This window comes from Bidens hawaiensis, unplaced genomic scaffold (genome assembly GCF_021521415.1).
Source record: "Bidens hawaiensis isolate Kalapana, Puna unplaced genomic scaffold, B.hawaiensis_p1.1 tig00039535_1, whole genome shotgun sequence".
Lineage (NCBI taxonomy): Eukaryota > Viridiplantae > Streptophyta > Magnoliopsida > Asterales > Asteraceae > Bidens > Bidens hawaiensis.
The window spans coordinates 23,833-42,696 of NW_027505612.1; the positions used below are offsets into that span (position 1 = coordinate 23,833).

At 33.4% G+C, this 18,864-nt stretch overlaps 3 protein-coding genes across 3 annotated transcripts in view; 1 reads left to right on the forward strand and 2 right to left on the reverse strand.

Moving 5' to 3' along the window:
- Window positions 1-146: 146 nt before the first annotated feature.
- On the forward strand, window positions 147-2,574 carry LOC143614274 (putative serine/threonine-protein kinase PBL19). Its single transcript, XM_077087764.1, has 4 exons — window positions 147-940; window positions 1,304-1,561; window positions 1,672-1,794; window positions 2,178-2,574. Exons 1-4 carry the CDS (start codon window positions 584-586, stop codon window positions 2,538-2,540), a joined length of 1,101 nt encoding a protein of 366 aa, XP_076943879.1. The 5' UTR covers window positions 147-583; the 3' UTR covers window positions 2,541-2,574.
- A 2,060-nt stretch (window positions 2,575-4,634) lies between these two features.
- Window positions 4,635-8,140, reverse strand: LOC143614273 (beta-amylase 3, chloroplastic-like). The gene is made up of 5 exons (XM_077087763.1): window positions 7,507-8,140; window positions 6,795-7,005; window positions 6,585-6,695; window positions 5,479-5,917; window positions 4,635-5,131 (listed from the first exon to the last, which is right to left on the reverse strand). Exons 1-5 carry the CDS (start codon window positions 8,034-8,036, stop codon window positions 4,773-4,775), a joined length of 1,650 nt encoding a protein of 549 aa, XP_076943878.1. The 5' UTR covers window positions 8,037-8,140; the 3' UTR covers window positions 4,635-4,772.
- Window positions 8,141-16,336: 8,196 nt separating this feature from the next.
- The window catches only part of LOC143614277 (uncharacterized), a 35,082-nt gene continuing 32,554 nt past the window's right edge, over window positions 16,337-18,864 (reverse strand). Inside the window, exons 58-63 of the mRNA XM_077087767.1 lie at window positions 18,541-18,699; window positions 18,162-18,446; window positions 17,868-18,083; window positions 17,735-17,787; window positions 16,981-17,089; window positions 16,337-16,892 (exon numbers count right to left, since the gene is read on the reverse strand). Of these exons, the coding sequence (XP_076943882.1) occupies window positions 16,548-16,892; window positions 16,981-17,089; window positions 17,735-17,787; window positions 17,868-18,083; window positions 18,162-18,446; window positions 18,541-18,699 (1,167 nt within the window). The 3' untranslated portion in view covers window positions 16,337-16,547. The remainder of the gene's footprint in view (window positions 16,893-16,980; window positions 17,090-17,734; window positions 17,788-17,867; window positions 18,084-18,161; window positions 18,447-18,540; window positions 18,700-18,864) is intronic.

Genomic DNA, 18,864 nt, shown 5'->3' on the forward strand with positions numbered 1-18,864 from the left:
GAATAAAATTAGATTTCTTGAATAATAAAATTATATTAAAAATAAAATCCAAGTAACGACATACTAGTGGGCATACTCTATACCCGATGGTAATTACCTACAAAAGTCCAACGAGTATTAGGCCAAATACGAACACAATTTTTCAACAGGTATCGACTGAGATCAATACCGCGCGTCTTATCTTGAATCTATGACCAAAACACGTAACCACGCCTGCAATAATTGAACATATAAACATGCGTGTACTATATATAGCATTTAACAACCTCATTTTCTGTTCAACTCTACAAGAAATTTGTCCATTTCTTCTATTTATAGCGAAATACATATGTAGAAATGAATAATAATAATAATAATAATAATAATAATAATTATACCAATTGCAAGAACCGTGTCATTCTAGTTGACTAAATCACACATGCGTCAATGTCACGTTAAATAATAAACTTTCTTGACCAATCATCTCCACCGCCCATCACCTTCATTTACACCTCTTATTAATCTCTTCAACATTCATAATCTTTTTTTTCAAACTCCAAAATTTCACCAATTTTGGTGTTTTCATTATTCATTCAACATCTCAATGATGAAATGTTTTAGCATATTTCATTCCAAAAAATGTTCACCACAACCAAAAGATAATAATAATAATAATAATTCATCAAGAGACCGAAAGCCGAAACCGGAAACCGGGTTAGTCAACAAGTCAACAGGCTCAGTCTACCCAAGAAGAACTCATGAAGTGTTCAACAAAAAAGAAAACAATTTGAAGAAGTTTTCATTGTCAGAGCTTAGAGATGCCACCACTAATTTTAATAAGCTTTTAAAGATTGGTGAAGGTGGATTTGGGAGTGTTTATAAAGCAAGAATTAGACTTTGTGAAAGTCAAACTGATCCTATTGTGGTTGCCATTAAAAGGCTTAAGAGGCAAAGCATGCAGGTAACTACAACATCTTTTGAATTTATTTATTTATTTTTAAAATTATTCTGTGTATTTTTTGTTTGTTTTATAGAATTGTTCTAGATAAATAGTGTCACATCATGTGTATATTAAGTTTGAAGAAAAACTTTCACTTAGTTTTGACATTCAAAGATATAAATATTGGACAATGTTTAGTTTCACATAGAGAAAAAAATGTCGTGCTTTTTAGTATAATTATAAAGATTGAGATAGAGATGCTGCTGGGAATGCTCTAAATCTAGTTATACTACGGCAAGATCACCACAAATTTATGAACTTATAACCCTACCATTTTCATTGTGAATTTGATTAATTTATGGTGTTTTTGTTATATATGTATAGGGGCATAAAGAATGGCAAACAGAACTTCAGTTTCTTGGGGTAGCAGATCACCCAAACCTTGTAAAACTTTTGGGATATTGCTCGGTTGATGGCGAACGGATGCAAAGATTGCTAGTGTACGAATACATGCCAAACAAAAGCTTAGAAGTTCATCTTTTTAACACGAATTTACCACCGATTCCATGGAAAACAAGGTTGCGGATCCTTCTCGGTGCGGCCGAGGGGTTGGATTATCTACACCAAGGGTTGGAAATCCAGGTATATATTGTTAGATGAATATTTAATCAAAGTTTGTTTTCATTTTAGAAAGGTTGTTGACTACTATATATATGTTGATATTTTGTGGTCAATGTTTGATTTTTTTAAAGGTCATATTTCGTGATTTCAAGTCATCAAATGTGTTATTGGATGAGAAATTCAACCCCAAGCTTTCTGACTTTGGTCTTGCTAGAGAAGGCCCTCAAGGGGACAAATCTCATGTATCTACAAAGGTAAGTAATTATATAAAAAAAACTATATGATTGTTTTTATATATCTTTGTGCTTTATAAATATGCAAAGGAAAATCAATACATAAAAAAAACTTGTTATAAAAGCTAGTTGTAAAAAACCTTCACAAATTAATTTCTAACACATTTTTATTTAACGAAAACTTGACACGTGTCTTGCAGAATAAGTATGTTTTCTTATCGTGTCATCATATTTTATGCGGATTACTGACTTTATGCACATAAAGCACAAACCAATGGGAGTTAGACATGTGTCGAGCTACCATTAATAAAAATTACATGTATTTGAAACATTATGTTAAAGATTTATAATAGTTGGGGTGAAGCTGTCTCTAAAATAATAACGGGTGTTACTAATGTGTACAGCCCGTCGGGACATATGGATACGCTGCCCCGGAATACACTGAAAAGGGCCATCTTAAATCTAAGAGTGACGTATGGAGTTTTGGAGTTGTGGTGTTCGAGATTCTAACAGGTAGGCGGGCTGTGGATAGAAGCCTACCAAAATCCCAACAGAAACTTATAGAATGGGTGAAAGAATACCCTGCTGATAGTAGGAATTTTTGTATGATTATGGATAGACGATTAAACAACCAATATTCACTTGATGTTGCCCGAAACATTGCAAAACTAGGTATTAGTTGCCTTTGCAAGAACCCTGATGACCGACCGACAATGAGCCAGGTTGTTGAGGGCTTGAGAGACGCGATTGGCAAGTCTGAAACTTGATTTGTGTATGGGAATTGGAACAAATTAATGTTTTTGTCATATGGATGATACACATCTTAATAACTATATTAGATAATACCAGTTGGAATTTATTGTAATTATATATGTATACCATAATTAGGAGAATTAGTATATCTCTATAGTAGTTGATTAATAATACATACAACTTACAATGTTTTCATCATAATATATATCGGTGATGGTCTCCTTATTCAGTTTCTTGAATGAATCGGATAAAGGAAAATTAGTAAGTCATGTAAATACCACTTTGATTTAATCATTTATTATATGTATATATAAAAGTTTCTTAAGGTTCGACATGTAAGTGTTTTTCTTTTTAAAAATTAAACTGTAGGATTTCGGATAACATGTTACTAAACCAGAGAGTTATGTTTAAACTGAGTTGGGAATTCGTGACAAATATAAGTTTCATAGGTAATCAAGGAAGAAAATGCACTATTTGGCTATGTCATTGTAATTTCACCCTTAACCATGGACTTGAATTTTGGCCTAATTACAAATAAGTCCCCTTACGTTATAAATGCTCAACTTTGATCCGAAATTTAACGGGCGTTACACTTCTACGAGATGTTTACCTGTCAACATGTACGTCTATTCACTAGCATATCGAGACTCGTAAAAAGCTGGTGTCTCCACGATGTATGACCGATGTACGACAGATATTGTCCGATGTATATGCTATGCTAATACCAACGTATGTTACGCCGACTACAACTCTGTGTTGGATCTCGTTTTGCTTATTTGTTTTATTTAGTGTTATGTATTAGATGGTTCTATCATGTAATATTCGTTTAGCTTCTATTCAACTATTTGTACGTACTGGGCCAGAGGCCACTTGCTTGTAAATGCCCATTAGGTCGGCCCATCAGGCCCATGTAATGAAAACCTAGGTGCATGGGTACAAATAGTTTACTATTTATCAATGCATCACACCTTTCTTGGCACTTTCTCTCTCTACGGTTTTGCTACATTTGATCCAAGTTCCGAGTGATACTAGCGATTTCCGCTCACTAGTGTCACAAATTGATTCGAACAAGTTGTTAGATCCATTTTGGGAACCTACACTCTGTAAAACCCTAATTTTTGTTTTTAATTTGTGCATAATCACACAAATAAACGAACTTGAACACGTTAACAAAGACATTTTCATGTTCACTTGACTTCGTAAAATATATATGTAATTAAGTTCTTGCTAGTTTATGTTCATTGTGACAAAAGTAAGTCTATCATTCAGGCCCACTCCCCTTTTAGGGCCCATGGATTTTTAAAACATTTTTATAAATGTATATATTTTAGGCCCATATTCCACCTCATACAAAACAAAGTAACGTAGCAGGCCCCAGGGTTTGAAATTGAACGTAACAGCGAGTCAGACCATCGAACTTCCAAGACATTCAGACAATCCGACGGGTGGCTATCGGCTGACGAGGGTTTGGCAGTAATGATTTAACGATTGGCGGCTGCTATATACATGTTATCTATCAACTTAATAACACAAAGCACTAATTCACTAAATAATATCAAAGCAGCATGCGTAAAGTTATTTCCAGGCCTTTACTTTACTTTAATAAAGTTTTTGTGGTTAAAATTTAAATTTTAGTTAATATTTGTTTTTTTTTTTTTTAAGATTATGCCTTCTAAGTCTAATCACGCAGTCAAAAACGTAAAAAGAGAAAATCTGAAGATTAGTTAAGAAACACGTAATCGAGAAGAATGCGACATACATTATTTTTGAAAACACCTCAAGTTCTATTATTAAAGAAAAAGATATTCATGCTTCTAAAAATGCTAATAGAAAATCGTGATTCGTTTAAGCATTTCAGTTAAATCATTTTGGGGAAAAAAAACTTTTGCTTTGTATATTAGGGCCTTTTTGGCCTTTAATTTTTTTTGTATTTTTGGAGACGGCCCTGCTATCATTGTTTCACTTATGTTTGTTAATCAAGAAGATAAACGAACAAACACAAATATGAACAACATTGACAAATTAAAAACTAATGAACACAACAAAAGTAATAAAGAGTAAATTATCGGAATAAAACAGTAGTTGTCTATGATATATTACAAGATGGATAAAATAAAAATACCAATATATTCACCTTAATTATAAGTTTTATAAACATGATCACATACTATTGATTTCCTTACACTAAATAATATTGTGTCTTGTGAAAGTGAAACTACATTTACACTCCCATCAATTAATAATATCTACACCATCACAGCCTCCTTATGATCACCCTTCATACTTCTCTTCTTCTGATCAACAAACCGAACATACAAATCCGTCCTACTCGAATCACTCTCCGGCAACCTCGCCCGCCCGCCTTCCGACATACTCCTCACAAAATTCAACAACTCCCGCCAATTCTCCTGGTCAAACAACCGCTTATTCATCCTCAAAAACGTGAACGCGCACAACCCATTACCCGAATCTGACCGACTCGTCTCTTGAACTTGCCTATAAGCCCCACCATCATATCTTTCCAATGCATTCTCTCCTGCCAGCTCAACTTCAGCAGCTTTGACCGCCAGCTTGACCTGTTTGACCAGTCCTTCAGGCGAACACCCTGAATGTGATCAAATAAATTGATTATGAAAGAGCAAATCACGCTTACATATAATTTGTATTTAATAATATTCCTAAATATCAGTCATTATATTATATTATATTAAGAAGCAGATTTTTCCTAAGAAGTGTAGGAAATGTGTTTTCATCGCAAGTAAAATAAAACACACTGCACAATAAACACGCTTTTCATATCCACCGTCAGATCAACATATCAAGCGCACCATATTACTTCTTACATTTCTTAGACACACCCCACTTTTTATTATAACCACACCCTATTATATCTCTCTCATTGTAATTGAACAATTAGTGGTTTTATAATATATTCAAAACGTTAATACGTACCAGCATGCTGAGGCTGCTCATTGTCTCTCATTTCCATGCACGTGAAGTTAAACACGGCGTCGTATTTAGCCAACATTTTAGCAATTGGTAAATACCCATCTGAATGTCTTGTGTTGTAATATCCTGCGGTTAACTCCGCGGCGTGTGACCGGGTTTTATAGTGCCAGTGGATTCCGGCGACTTTTGCTGAGAGTTTGGCTCCGGTTCCATTAAATATGTTATTCGCAGAGTTTAGGATTCGGTCTCCGTGTTCGAGTAGTTTACCCGAATACCATTCCATGAAGAACCGGCCGTAATCGGTGTCCCATGTACCGTCTCGCTTGAAAAAACCGGTGTCCTCCGGGAACTGATTGTAGTGGCCGGAATCGTGGGGCCCACTTTTGCCCCAGTCTCTTTGGCCCCTTGCTTCTGCTGCAGCTTCCAGTGATGATTTCATGTACTGTTGATTAACGACACGAGCACAATCGTTAATTATCAGTGTTTTCAGAACCAGACCAACCAGTTAGTTCTAGATCGGGTTATGATCTATATAATATATGTATAGCTTCATAGTAAGTACTAGTATCTAAATACAAAAGTCAACAAGTTATAAAAGTGTTTAAAAACACAAAAGTTATTATATTTTAGTTTTTTAAAATGGTTTAAAAGTTCTTTTTTAAAAATCATAAATTCTGACTTTTAAAAGTGGCTTATTGAAAAAAGTCAATAAGTTAATATGTTGTTTCAAAAAGCTAATAAGTTTAAAATACGTTTGGCAAACACAAAAGTCATTATATTTTTGTTTTTTAAAAGAATTAAAAAGTTATTTTCAAAAAGTCACAAATCTAAATTAATAGTTTTCAAACAAAATCTCAAACAAAAATGTTAATAAAATCAAGTATTATAATTATTTATTTAATATTTTTTAAATATTTATATCTTGATTGTATATTTGTATCCATGTTTTTAATGTATTAAACTGTTTTTGTTGGTTGTTAAAAAAATTTTATAGTATCATTATCTTGTGTCTATTCGACCGGTTTAATCAGGGAACCGGTGGCTATAATATAAATGGTTATTATTTAGACCACACGTGGTTTCTTAAATTCAAAAAAATTTAGGGTTACCTTATCATAACATTGGAATTCTCCTATCCCTGGAAACCTCCATGTCCCATTGCTCTCTGGATAAGATGGATACCTCAGCTCCCCACACGGACCCATGCCCACTTGGATTTCCTATATATACAAAATAATATATATATATTTTTTTTATTATTATTTTTAAACACCTTTTTATATTCTTTTAAATGAAATTGTACAAAAGTAAATAATTACCACAATAACATTTCCCAAGTAGTTCTTGAACTTTTGTTGGAAACCTCTCATGTAATCAGAATAAACTTGGATGGGTGTTCTTCCCCAGAGCACCGGCAACAAATCGCAACCTAACGATATGTATTCGGGGTTTCTACGACCTGATCTATCGGTGTACACAAGGTCCGGGTTTCGGCTGATTTCTTCAAGAACCCATGGTGGTAATGGGATGCTAAAAATATCCAAAACACAATAATATTGTTATAAACTATGAGGAAAGTTAACGTACAAATAAAATTAACATGCTAAACGTGATAATCAAGAAGAGTAATCATAAATACAAGTATAGTAATTATGTAATTATATCATAGAGTAATTACATATGATGTATTACTCTACTTGTATATATAATTATTTTATTTGATTATCATGTTTAGCATATTAATTTCATTTGTATTTGATCCAAATTCATTAACTATTACATACAAGTACGTATCTTAATTATTAAATAACTTCATATAAATGGTAATTACATTATCACTATTCTTATCAATAATTACAATAAATTGATCAGTTTTTAAAGTTAAAACATTTCGTTCACGTATTGTATACCTATGATTTCTTACACGTCTCAACTAAATATTATTATGAACAATATTAAACAAAAACAAAAATTACACAATAACGAAATTAAAAACTCTTAAGTTAATTAATTAATTAGTTAAAATGATACCTGCAAGAGTCACCAACATTGCCACCACACTGATGAAAAGACATAACAGCTTGAAGCTTTAATCCATGTTTTTGCACCATGTTCACAAGCTCAACATACCCATCCCAATTATACTTCATTGGTCCATCTTTTTCAACAAGACCCCACCAAACATCAACCATTACACCTTCAACCCCCGCACTTTTCAACGCCATCAAACTCGCATTCATCGCCTTTGGTTTGTTCAAGTGGCCACCTAAAGTCACCGTGTCAAGTGGCAACATCACATACACCGGGACCCTCGATTCGTTAGTCGTATGGTGGCTGCTGGATAAAGCATGAAACTTTTCCTTTTGTTCGTCAAACGTTACTTCAAAAGGTGACATATGTGTTGACTGGGCATCTTGTGTCACGTTTTTTATTCGCAAACGACGCGGTGTAGGCTTGATATGCGAAAAACAAACGGTACCCGGGAAATCGTCTAGAGTTTTTAGTTTCTTGATATCTTTTGAACTTATTAAAGATATAGAAGAACGAAGAGTTAAGGTCATTTTTTTGGATTTTGAAAGAAAAAGGAGAAAATAAATGTGGGAATGAATGAAGGGTGTGAAGGTGTTTTATAAAATGAAAATGGATAGAAGACAATATGTGTGGGTCCTTGTTACCGAGAAAAGTGCACAAAATATCAACATTGGTTAGGTCTATATTTTCATTTTCAGGAAACGCGTAAGCATTAATCCCGTGATATTATTTTTTTTTTAAACGATGACTTGTGTGTAAGGTTATCGTACTCATTAAATTTGAAGAGGTTATGTTGTCTCACTCTAATCATACTATGTTGGTTCAACTGGGTACACCCGAGCTTCATATTTTAACTTAATTTAATTTATTATTATTGTTTTTCTTTTCTCATTTTATGAGTTTTAGTTGTTAAATAATAATATTTGAATCAAATACAAATAACTTTTATCTTTAGAAGTGTATACATAACTAGTTAACACTAGTGTAAATGTTATTTTTTTTAATGACTAGTTTAAATGTTATTACTTTACAAATTTTGAACTAGAGTAATTACTATTACACTATTTTATTTTTTATAACATATTTACTGTAGTTTAAAACTTTAATTACTCTAGACCCTCTAGTTATTTGTGTGTTAATAGGTTAAATTTTATTTTTACTTTATCCCGCCACTATATATATCCTAATTTATTTATAGCATTAAATTAAAACCAAATTGTTGTAGTTTTCAGGCCTTATAGTTTGATTATAAATCAGTGATCGATATTTAAAAAAAAAATACAACTTCAAATAAAACTTGATAAAAAAAAGTATATGCATGTTAGACAATAAACCCTAACAATAAACTTACAATATAGCAGTCGAATTCGTTTATTCGTTCCACTTGTTTGAAATTCACATACTTATATTATCGTCAATTATTAATATTATTTTTCCTCTCCTAATATGAATAGTTCTTGGCTCCTTGTCCTCGCTTTCCCAGACTTAGTCATAAGCAGGCAACAACCGATCTGATACCTTCTGGTGATATAAAACGTGAACGTGTTCGTAGGAGGCTAGGGTGGGTAAAATGATTTGATAATACTAAAATTTCTACAATGTACAATTTACAACACGTACATCTCCGATGTACATAATACGTACACCACTAGGAGGACGAGTTTCAAAAATCAAATTTACCAGATAATGTGATCGAAACGTGCTATCTACATGTTTCATACAAAGCATGCAATATTATGAAGAGCGGTTTTTGCTAGACATGTAGCTATATAGTAATCTGACTTAGAAAAGAAAAATGCATCGGATTATTGTTATTTTTATTGTTGTTACAATTTCTTTTAATTCGTAAACATGTTATAGATATTTTTTATTTCTTCCGGTTATAGAATATTCCATGTGCATGAACGGTGGTATCTTGATTTGGGATATTTTGGAAATGGTTGTGACCTTATCTATTCAAACATGAACTACTTATTAACTAATATATAAGTTGTATTATCATGTTCAACGTGCAACCTGGGTTTGATAAAGTAAGGCGGATTAGTTAGGATCTAAGCAGTTAATGCGGAAAACTATCGGATATCGGTCGGGGACCGATATTTGAGATATCGGTTATCGTGGTGAGATATCGGTAGGATATTGGTAATTTTAATATCATGCAAAATTTATATATATAGCACTTTAACACTAACAATTTAGTATATTATCCTACTATTAACAAATTATCTTTTTACAACTTGCAAAACACTAACAATTGTATCATGTAGGAACTAGTTAAGACTCGAAACACCAACATTAAACACTAAAAGTTGAAAATTAAGACTTAAAACACAGATATCGGGAATATCGGTGATATATCGGTGAAATATCGGTCAATATCGCCGATATTATCGGTACCGGTATTCTGACCGATATTTCACATGAGGACCGATAACCGATACACCACCGAGATTAACTGCATAGGTTAGGATTCGGTTATAGGTATAAGCAAGAAGGTAGTTAAGTAGTTAACTAATTAAAATGAATCTAGGATTTGAAACATGTAGTGTGAACTGAAGTCAAAGGTTATTCCATCCCTTTTACACATTTCTTATTAACAGCTGGTAATGTTATTGTCATTCCTACGTGGACTTGTGTTGTCATTTTTGTTTTTGGTTGGTTGTTATTAATAACACCTTATCTTCTTTTCATCCAGGATCTACATCACACAAAACATGTCACCATAGTATGCATGTGTTTATATATATCTATATAAGGACTATATATATGTTAATAATATGTATATATAATATATAATACATATAAAATTGATCCAAGCCTGTATAAATTTATTACTTTTACCCAATGAAGATGAAAGTAGATTTATATAATATGTATGATACAAGTTTTATGATATTGTATAATTTTAATTTAAAATAAATAACGAATAGTCGCGGAAATAATTTATAATGAATAAATAATAATTCAAAGATATTTGAATGGCCAGAATTTGAAATATTACGTGGAAAGTTTAATTTATTTTCAAAATGTGTTACATTTTGGTCACATCATTTGTTGTCTTTTGGAAAAAAACATGACACTTTTCCGAATAAAGATCAAAATGAATTCTCACATGGTTGGCAGTCGTCTACCATGCACCATTCGTTCTAAATGACTCAGATCCACATATTATAGGCTAGAGTTTATTTGTGGCTTTCATCTGGAACAAAACTTAGGGGTCCCTTTTGACATATGTGTATAATTGAGAGGCGCGTTTTGTAAAGATTACTACGCTTTTCACTTACCCCATTTAAACGACCGATGTGTGTAGGCGTTGTTGGTTAAGTCGTTCAATGATAAGATGTGTACTGGGACTCTCAAATGCCTAAAGTTAAGGACAAGATTATATAACAGTCATCGCAAGTAAAAGAAACGAAATTCACATAGGATCAACGTCTTTTAAAATAGGTGACATAAGATTATGTTTTTATCCCATGTATAACCATTATTGAAACAATATAATTCTTTGTGAAAGAGTATTTAAATTAGCGGCTAAAATGTTTACCAGTTATCCAATTAAATCATCAATAAGGAAAACATTTAGAAGGAACTCCTTCAAAAGAAGCTTAGTTACTACTGATAATTGCATGGTGGTAGTAACAATGTTCTATTGATCATAGGGATGAGTAAAATCGATACTGGTACCAATACCGAAATCGGTACCGATTTGGTACCGAATCGGTACCAAAGTTTTGAGTTTCAGTACCGGTGCAGGACTGGTACCGGTACGGGACCTGCATTTCCCGAATTTTACCTTCAATACCGATACCGAACTGAATATTTCGGTACCGGTACCAAGAATTCGTGATTTTCGAGACCGGGGCTGGTCGATACCGATACGGTCTCGATCTCATCCCTAACTGATCACCAATGCTGTTGCTTATGCACACTTATTATTGATAGATCAACTTGTTGAACACAGATATTGTCAATAGTCTTAACTACTATTGGTTGTAGTGATCACAATTACAACTGATGATCATTTCTCATGCAACTTTCCATCAATCATACAAATCCAAAGTAATTTCCACCTATCTTTTGAAATTGATTATCCCCTTGAACTCCACCAAGGCATTGTTTCAATAACTCAATGAAATCAAAGAAGCTTAACCAAGTGTGTAGTTCTATTAAGAAGAACCTCGACGTCCGTCAAGCGAGTGTTTGGTTTTGTCGGTCCAACCTTGTTATAAGATCATACTGGATCCGACATACCAAGTATTTTGACAAAACAAGTTAAAATTTGTTTAAAATATAGTTTTTGAAGAAAATGAGATTCGGTGGCCCAAAACACACTTGTGTGTCTTAAGCGAGTGAACTCGGTTTAGTTCGATCTTGGTTCTGTCCTTGACTCGGAATAAAACCGAGGAAGGTTGCCACATATCCAATACCATAGAACTTTATTAAAATAATTTAGAAATGATGATACTCAAGTTTACATACATCATGTTAAAATAAACTGTTTAAACAAGAGTTCGGTTTCGGTTCGGTCCTTGACTCGGAATAAAACCGAGGATGGTTGCTACATACCCAATACCATAGAACTTATGAAAATGATTTGGAAACTAAAGTAATTAGAAACTAAACAACATTAGTAAGCTTGCACAAATTAAAGCATAATGTAAAGTGTTTATCAAGGACTATAATAGTCCTCCATGTAGCCTTGCCTTGTAGCACAACACTTCAACCAACCGTGACCGGAGAAGTGAAAGCCGAAGGAAACAAGGGGTGTATACTATATATATGTTGTAACATCAAGCTTTTAAGTAACAATAATTAGTTAGAAACAAAGATTAGTATTAGTTTGACCTTGAAGAGTCAAACTATAAGAACTTGAATAATGGATACTTGGATCTTAGTTTGAGAGAATTTGGAGAAGAAGGAGCAACCAAAATTGATGCATGAGGCTTGTTTTTATAGTGGAAAAAGTATGGTTTACACATAAGAGGTAACTTGAATTTCATTGGTTAAAATGGTCATGCAATGACACAATTAGTCCTTTAAGTTTGTTTTAAGTCGTTTTTAACCATAAAGAGGTGTTTTAACGTACCGAAAAGGATGTTTTCTTGATCCGACATTTGTGTAACATAAACGAAGATCAAACCCAACATTTTATTAATAACGAAGGATCCGAAAGACCAAAACGGGCCGGGTTTCCAATACAAAAACAAATATAAGTTAAACCAAAAATGACGAATGTCACAGTAAGATTGATGATTATGTAACCTATCTTAATGAAGCTGATTTTGATTTAGGAAAGACTATAGATCCAACCTCTTATACTTAATGAAGCCATTAGTAGTGTCATGCCTTTTAAATGAAATCAAGTAATGACTGATGATTTTGACTCCATAAATCATAATGAGATTCGGGAATTGGTTAAGTTATCCAATGGTATAAAACCTGTAAGATGTAAATGGGTTTACAAATGCAAAAATTGGTATAAAATAACCAATATTTTGAAAGTAGTTGACTATTATGATTATGACTTTACTAAATGCAAAAATGATAAGAATTTAAGTTGGGATACATTTTATGCAAGAGGACAGATTAATTTTATGGAGGAGTCATACGCAATGGTTAACAACAACCTTCATAAACAATGCAACGTGCCATGGGATGTTAATAAAATCTTATAAGTGGACTCAAAATTTTTTTAACTCCATAAACCATTGAAGATTTACTTTAATAACTCAATTGCATTAGTTTCTCGATTAGTAACAGTTCAAGTGGCATTGAATTATATATTGATACAAAGTACTTGTTCGTAATCACACGTAAACAAATAGAGGAAAATAACCTTTGTATCGAATACATTAACACTAATGATATGATATGATAACTAAAGGTCTCTCACCTACAAATTTCCGAGAACTTATAATGAGGATGGGTCTTAGTAGAGACCTTGTATAATAGTATATAGTAAGTATCAATTATTATGATTTCCTCAAATGTTTTATTTTGTCTATATAACATATGTGCGCACTTAATGATCTAAGGTTTATTTTAGTCATTTTTGTTTTTTATGATTATATGTTTTGTATTGGGACTTTAGTATGACTTTTGGGGGTTTCGAATTGATTAAAATTATCTGCTATAGTTTCAACATGAAACCTGTTAAGTGTTTTAAACTTGTCCAAACTAACTTAATACTCGTCATAAATGATCACTCGACGAAGTAGGAGCATGTTAAACTTCTACATAATTATGGCCTAATTGATAATTTAATTTAGCTTATCCAATTTGGTATTATTATTCTTATATAAGTCATTATTTGATGGGAATAATAACATAAGTAAGAATGTGTAATGTTGCCCTTTGGGTGTCCGTAATAAGAGGAAGAGTCTTATAAACACCTTAAGAGACACCACAAGAACAACATAACGGGAATTATGGATTCACTTTGAACACTATGATTTCATCATCATCTTCATCAATGATTACGTGCCTCATAGGTAAGTCTTATTGTATTTTGAGGTTTTATTATGTTATGGATTGAATAAACATGATTAGAGTTCCATTTGTTTGACCCATGTTTAAAGATATAATCAACCTATGAGAGTACATTTTTTTTAATGACCAACAAACATAGAATGTCTAGGTATTCCGTATGGGGTGACCAAATGGCTAAAGGTCACCGCTAGCTGTCCCAACCCAGCCATACAGAGCCCTTAAGCGCCTATCTCCAGTTTCGAGAAAAACCCACCCGCCCGAAGGCCCACTGGTTGTAAAACCTGGATGTCATCAGGATTGAACTGAAGATCACAAAGATCTCAGTCTTCCTTTATTGAGCCACCCATGCCCCTTCAAAATGTTGTAAGTGAGAATTGAACTTGAGTCTTCACTGAAAAACTAAAACTCCCTATCACTACACCACGTTGTGACATCGCCCATAGGCAAAAGTAAATGCACCCATGGCAATCTTTTCACACTACACTTTTGGTGACAGACAATATTTCATTTCTTAATCTCGTTAAACGCTTCCAAAAAGTTTCGAATTAATAAAAAATGGTCCCCTAAACCGGCACCTACATTTGAGACTTGCTTTTTGAACTTGAGGTTATCTCACGGAGGAGACGTAAATACACTCCAATCCATACAACTAGTTATCGTCTAATAAAATCTGATTGTAAACAAACAACTAGTTTGGAGTAGAATCATACTTGACAGAGAGAGTCTAAAAGCTATGAATATGGATTTGCTTGCAAAATGGTTGACTCGTTAAAAAATTGGTAATAGTTCTCTTTGGGTTGACGTTATTTCTGCAATGCATAGGGGGGACACATAAATGGGAATCGATTCCAGTTAAGAATTCTTTAAGTCGTGTTTGGAAACAAATTGGTGGAGTAAATAATGATGAAGACAATGAAATGAGCAATATTTTAGTGAGGTTAAAACCTCAGATCGGAAAAAATCGAAAAAGGAGACAAAACACTTTTTGGATTGATTGTTGGGTAGGAGAACTTCCTTTAAAAAATCTTTTTCTTCACTTTTTAGCTTTAGAAAAACAAAAGGATGTGCTAGTTATTGACTGTTATGATCAAAGTGATAACGGTTGGGAACTTGAAATGTGGATTATCAGGTTCAAAACTTTACTTTTTGACTCAACTGGAAGAGAAAAGAAGCGAAAAAACGTGCTTGGAGTGGGAAAAATGAATCCGATTCAACTTCATGAAAATTTTAATTTATAAAGTTGTATGTTTTGATTTTGTTTTCTGTTTATGCTTTTATTTGTTTTTAAGCTACTTCTATCTTGTAAGTGGTCCCTCTTTTGGTTTAAATAAAATTCGCCTTTCAAAAAAAACAAAAAAACTAATGTGTTATGTGAGTGTGTTATTACATAATAAATCAGTAAGATTTCATTATTACATTAAATGAAGACCTTTATCTGCAAATATAGCTATCAATTTATTACACTAATAGTTCAATTTACCTGAAGTTTTCATAGTAACATGAGACTGTAACCATTGAATCAACTCAAAAATACAAGTACTTACATATGATATGGGATATGCTAATGCAACCTAGATCTTGAATCTTTGAAGCATCAAACTTCAAACTTTTTTAAATTCAAATAATTCGAATATTCGTTAAACAGCCTATACAAGCCGATGCTAAATTGCATTATTGATTAAAGTTGGATGAAAACAAACCAAAATATCTCGAGTACTTTGTAACTATTTGAATAAGAAAAGGTCAAAACTCATTTAAAGAAGCGAAATATCATCTACATGTAGATATTTGTATGCCAGTCACCAACAACATTACTCTTTTTTGCAAGCATAAGATTTCAATTTCGATTTGAATATGAACCTTTAGATTTTCCCCATTTTTATATGTTTATATATAATAAATTAATAATCAAGCAAAGATCTTGTTGATCTTCACAAAATCGAGTTTTCTATGTTGTCACTAAGGCTGTAATTAGATGTTCAAATAAAAAATAAATAAAAAATTGAGTTCCAGAACCAAACCGGTATTAAAAGAGGGTTGATAGAAACCAGTTAGAAACTAACCCAACCCGTAAGGGTTAAGATCTGACTCTAACCCTATACATTGAAACCGGTTCCAGCCCTGTGCACTACTAAGTCCTGGGCCTCCTTAACCGGTAAACCCAATCAAGTGATCTTTTTAACCTATTTCCAAATTCCAACCCAACCAGCTTTGACTTATTTTGACCCAACCCGTAACCGGTTTGCGGAAAAAGCCCAAAATATACACCTCTGACACACACGTTTTACAAGGATCGAGTATGACCCGACTACTCTAGGTTAAATTCTAGCTTGCACGTGCTTTTGTAGATGTAAAAACATATTCTTGTTGCATGTTAAAACCAATATCTACACACCATTTGCAGCTCTGTTCTAAACTTATTCCCTTCATTAAACACTCACCTCACTCCTATACCAAAACCAAAAACCCCAAAACAGCACCAAAAGTTTTGTACATGCTTCAAAAAACGACAGTTTTTTTTCTAAACATAAACAGTAACATCAATAACCTACTTATGATGATGATGATGTTGAAGCTTCTGATGATCGATCAACAACTCTCATAGGCTTCCATCCTGCTTCTTCTTTAGGCTGACGCAATGCTACGAAATGAAGAGCCGGACTACGTACCTGATAAATGCAACATGTCCATGGGTACGAGTCGGGTGCAGACCAAATCTGTTGTTCTTCGAATGTGGTTTCTTCAGCAATTGATTCAGCCATGCAGTACGCAGCATCGGGTTCCGGCTCATTAAAACCGGATATAGCCACACAACCACCAGACACATAACCCTCGGGTGCACGCGGTCTCCATATTGATACCGGGTTCGTGTAATCCTCAGCACAGTTTCTCCAAACCTGCATCATAATAAGAGTGCAAACAGAGTCCATAAAACAGCATCGAACTTTCTGTTGCAAGAATATGTGAAAAGTTATAAGTTCTAACCAAATCATATCCCACTGGAAGTGCGAAGAGTCTATCTGTGTTTTGATACACTGCAGCAACATTTGGAGGATGTATTCCGATACGCGCTATATCACCTACTGATATATAGCTGAAAATGCATTTGTATGTGATTAGTTTAGATATATACCAGAATCTTAACAAAGATATGCTGAAACTTCAAAACTATAAAGAATCTATGAGAATCCTATGTGATTTAAGAAAACTTAATTGGCTAAAAGAACAAAACTTATGTTTTCCCAAAAGCAGCTTTTTGAATATATAAAACTTATGTTAATTGGGCTTGAAATTCTTGAGCTGAAAAAAAAATGGCCAAAAATAATGAATTTTGGCGTAAAACTTAGGATTAAATCTTTTGTTAATTATTAATTAATTGATTATTATACATTTGGGCTAAAATATTTGGATTACACTACTTACTAAATTCTTATAAATAACTTAAAAGTTCAAAAATCAATGCATTATATCTATGAATTCAGTTCGATTTTGGTTTTTTCAATTTTAGTTACATGCAAAACTGAAACTGAACCGACAGTTCGGTTTTTATGGAAACATAAATCCAACCGTCGGTTTTTTTTGTGGGTTTGGTTATTTTGGTTACGGATGAGTTTTTACGGTTTCATGCCCACCCCTACAAAACAGTAGTTGACCAAGTTTATTTTTTGACATTTCTTTTATAAAATTTTAATTTGTGCCAACAGAAACTGTTCTTAGAAAGATCAGATTTAAAAGATACCCGTCTGGGCAGATTGGGCGCCAGATACTGCAGATGATTGTATCTTCAACAACCTGACAACAAAGCGGGATAGAGAGTGATTAATGTGACACCTTGACAAACAAACTGAAATTAGAACGGTTGAAATTGTTACAGTTTTTTTGGATAATGTGTGACGGCTTTTCAATTCTTGTTCACTGGTCCAGACTTTTGTAAAGTTGATTGCGTGTTTAACAAAACTTCCTGTATCAGAAGTGGACCTAGGGGACAAGAAATCTCTTGACTTTATGATGGACTTGTTTTGGTTACGTGAATTCCTCCAATCGGTCTCGTTCCAAGCAAACGACACATGTTTTTGACTAGAAGGGACCTGCACATAAAATGGGTCCTACTATATTATACTTGAATCAGGAATGCTAAATTGCCACATATGATTTTATCTATTTACCTTGAGCGTTAGGCTTTTTAAGCTAGACTGATAAGATCTCCACATTTTACGCACTGCTAAACATATTTTAACAGCTTGTGGCTCACTTCCATCAGATTCTTCTTCAGTGTTACATTTGATGACTCTAACAAAGCTTTCTGATTTTTTGAATTTTATTAGATGGAGGATTAGATGAGACGGTTTTGGATTACCAGCTTTTGCTAACTCAAGTGCCATGAGATCTTCCCATGGCACGTCCCACATGATTTTACATGGTTTTTTATCCATCTTTTCAGGAGCCAAACACTGTCCATGCAGAATACAAGTTTTATAAAGTTTACTGGGTTTTAGATATGGAAAACAAGCAATTGAAATTAGATGAATTAACACTTAGAAGTACCTGAAGCAACATGACTCGTTTGCTAGTTACCAAAACAATCCTGTGATATGGAACAATGAAATGGTCTTCATATAGATCAGACCATGCAAACTTTGATGGCTCCTTGAATATGTCAGTGCATCCAAACCGCCGACTGGCTTCTGCGAGATACAGTATCATCTGTAAAGGAAAATATAAATAAATTATTTTTTTTATGGAAACATATATGTACAGTCTGAAATTGTTAAAAGAAAGGAACCTACTGCCAATGTCACGAATGATCAAACACGAACAACTAACCTATAGGGGTTTTCTTGTTTGTGTTTGTTTGTTAAGAAAATGAAC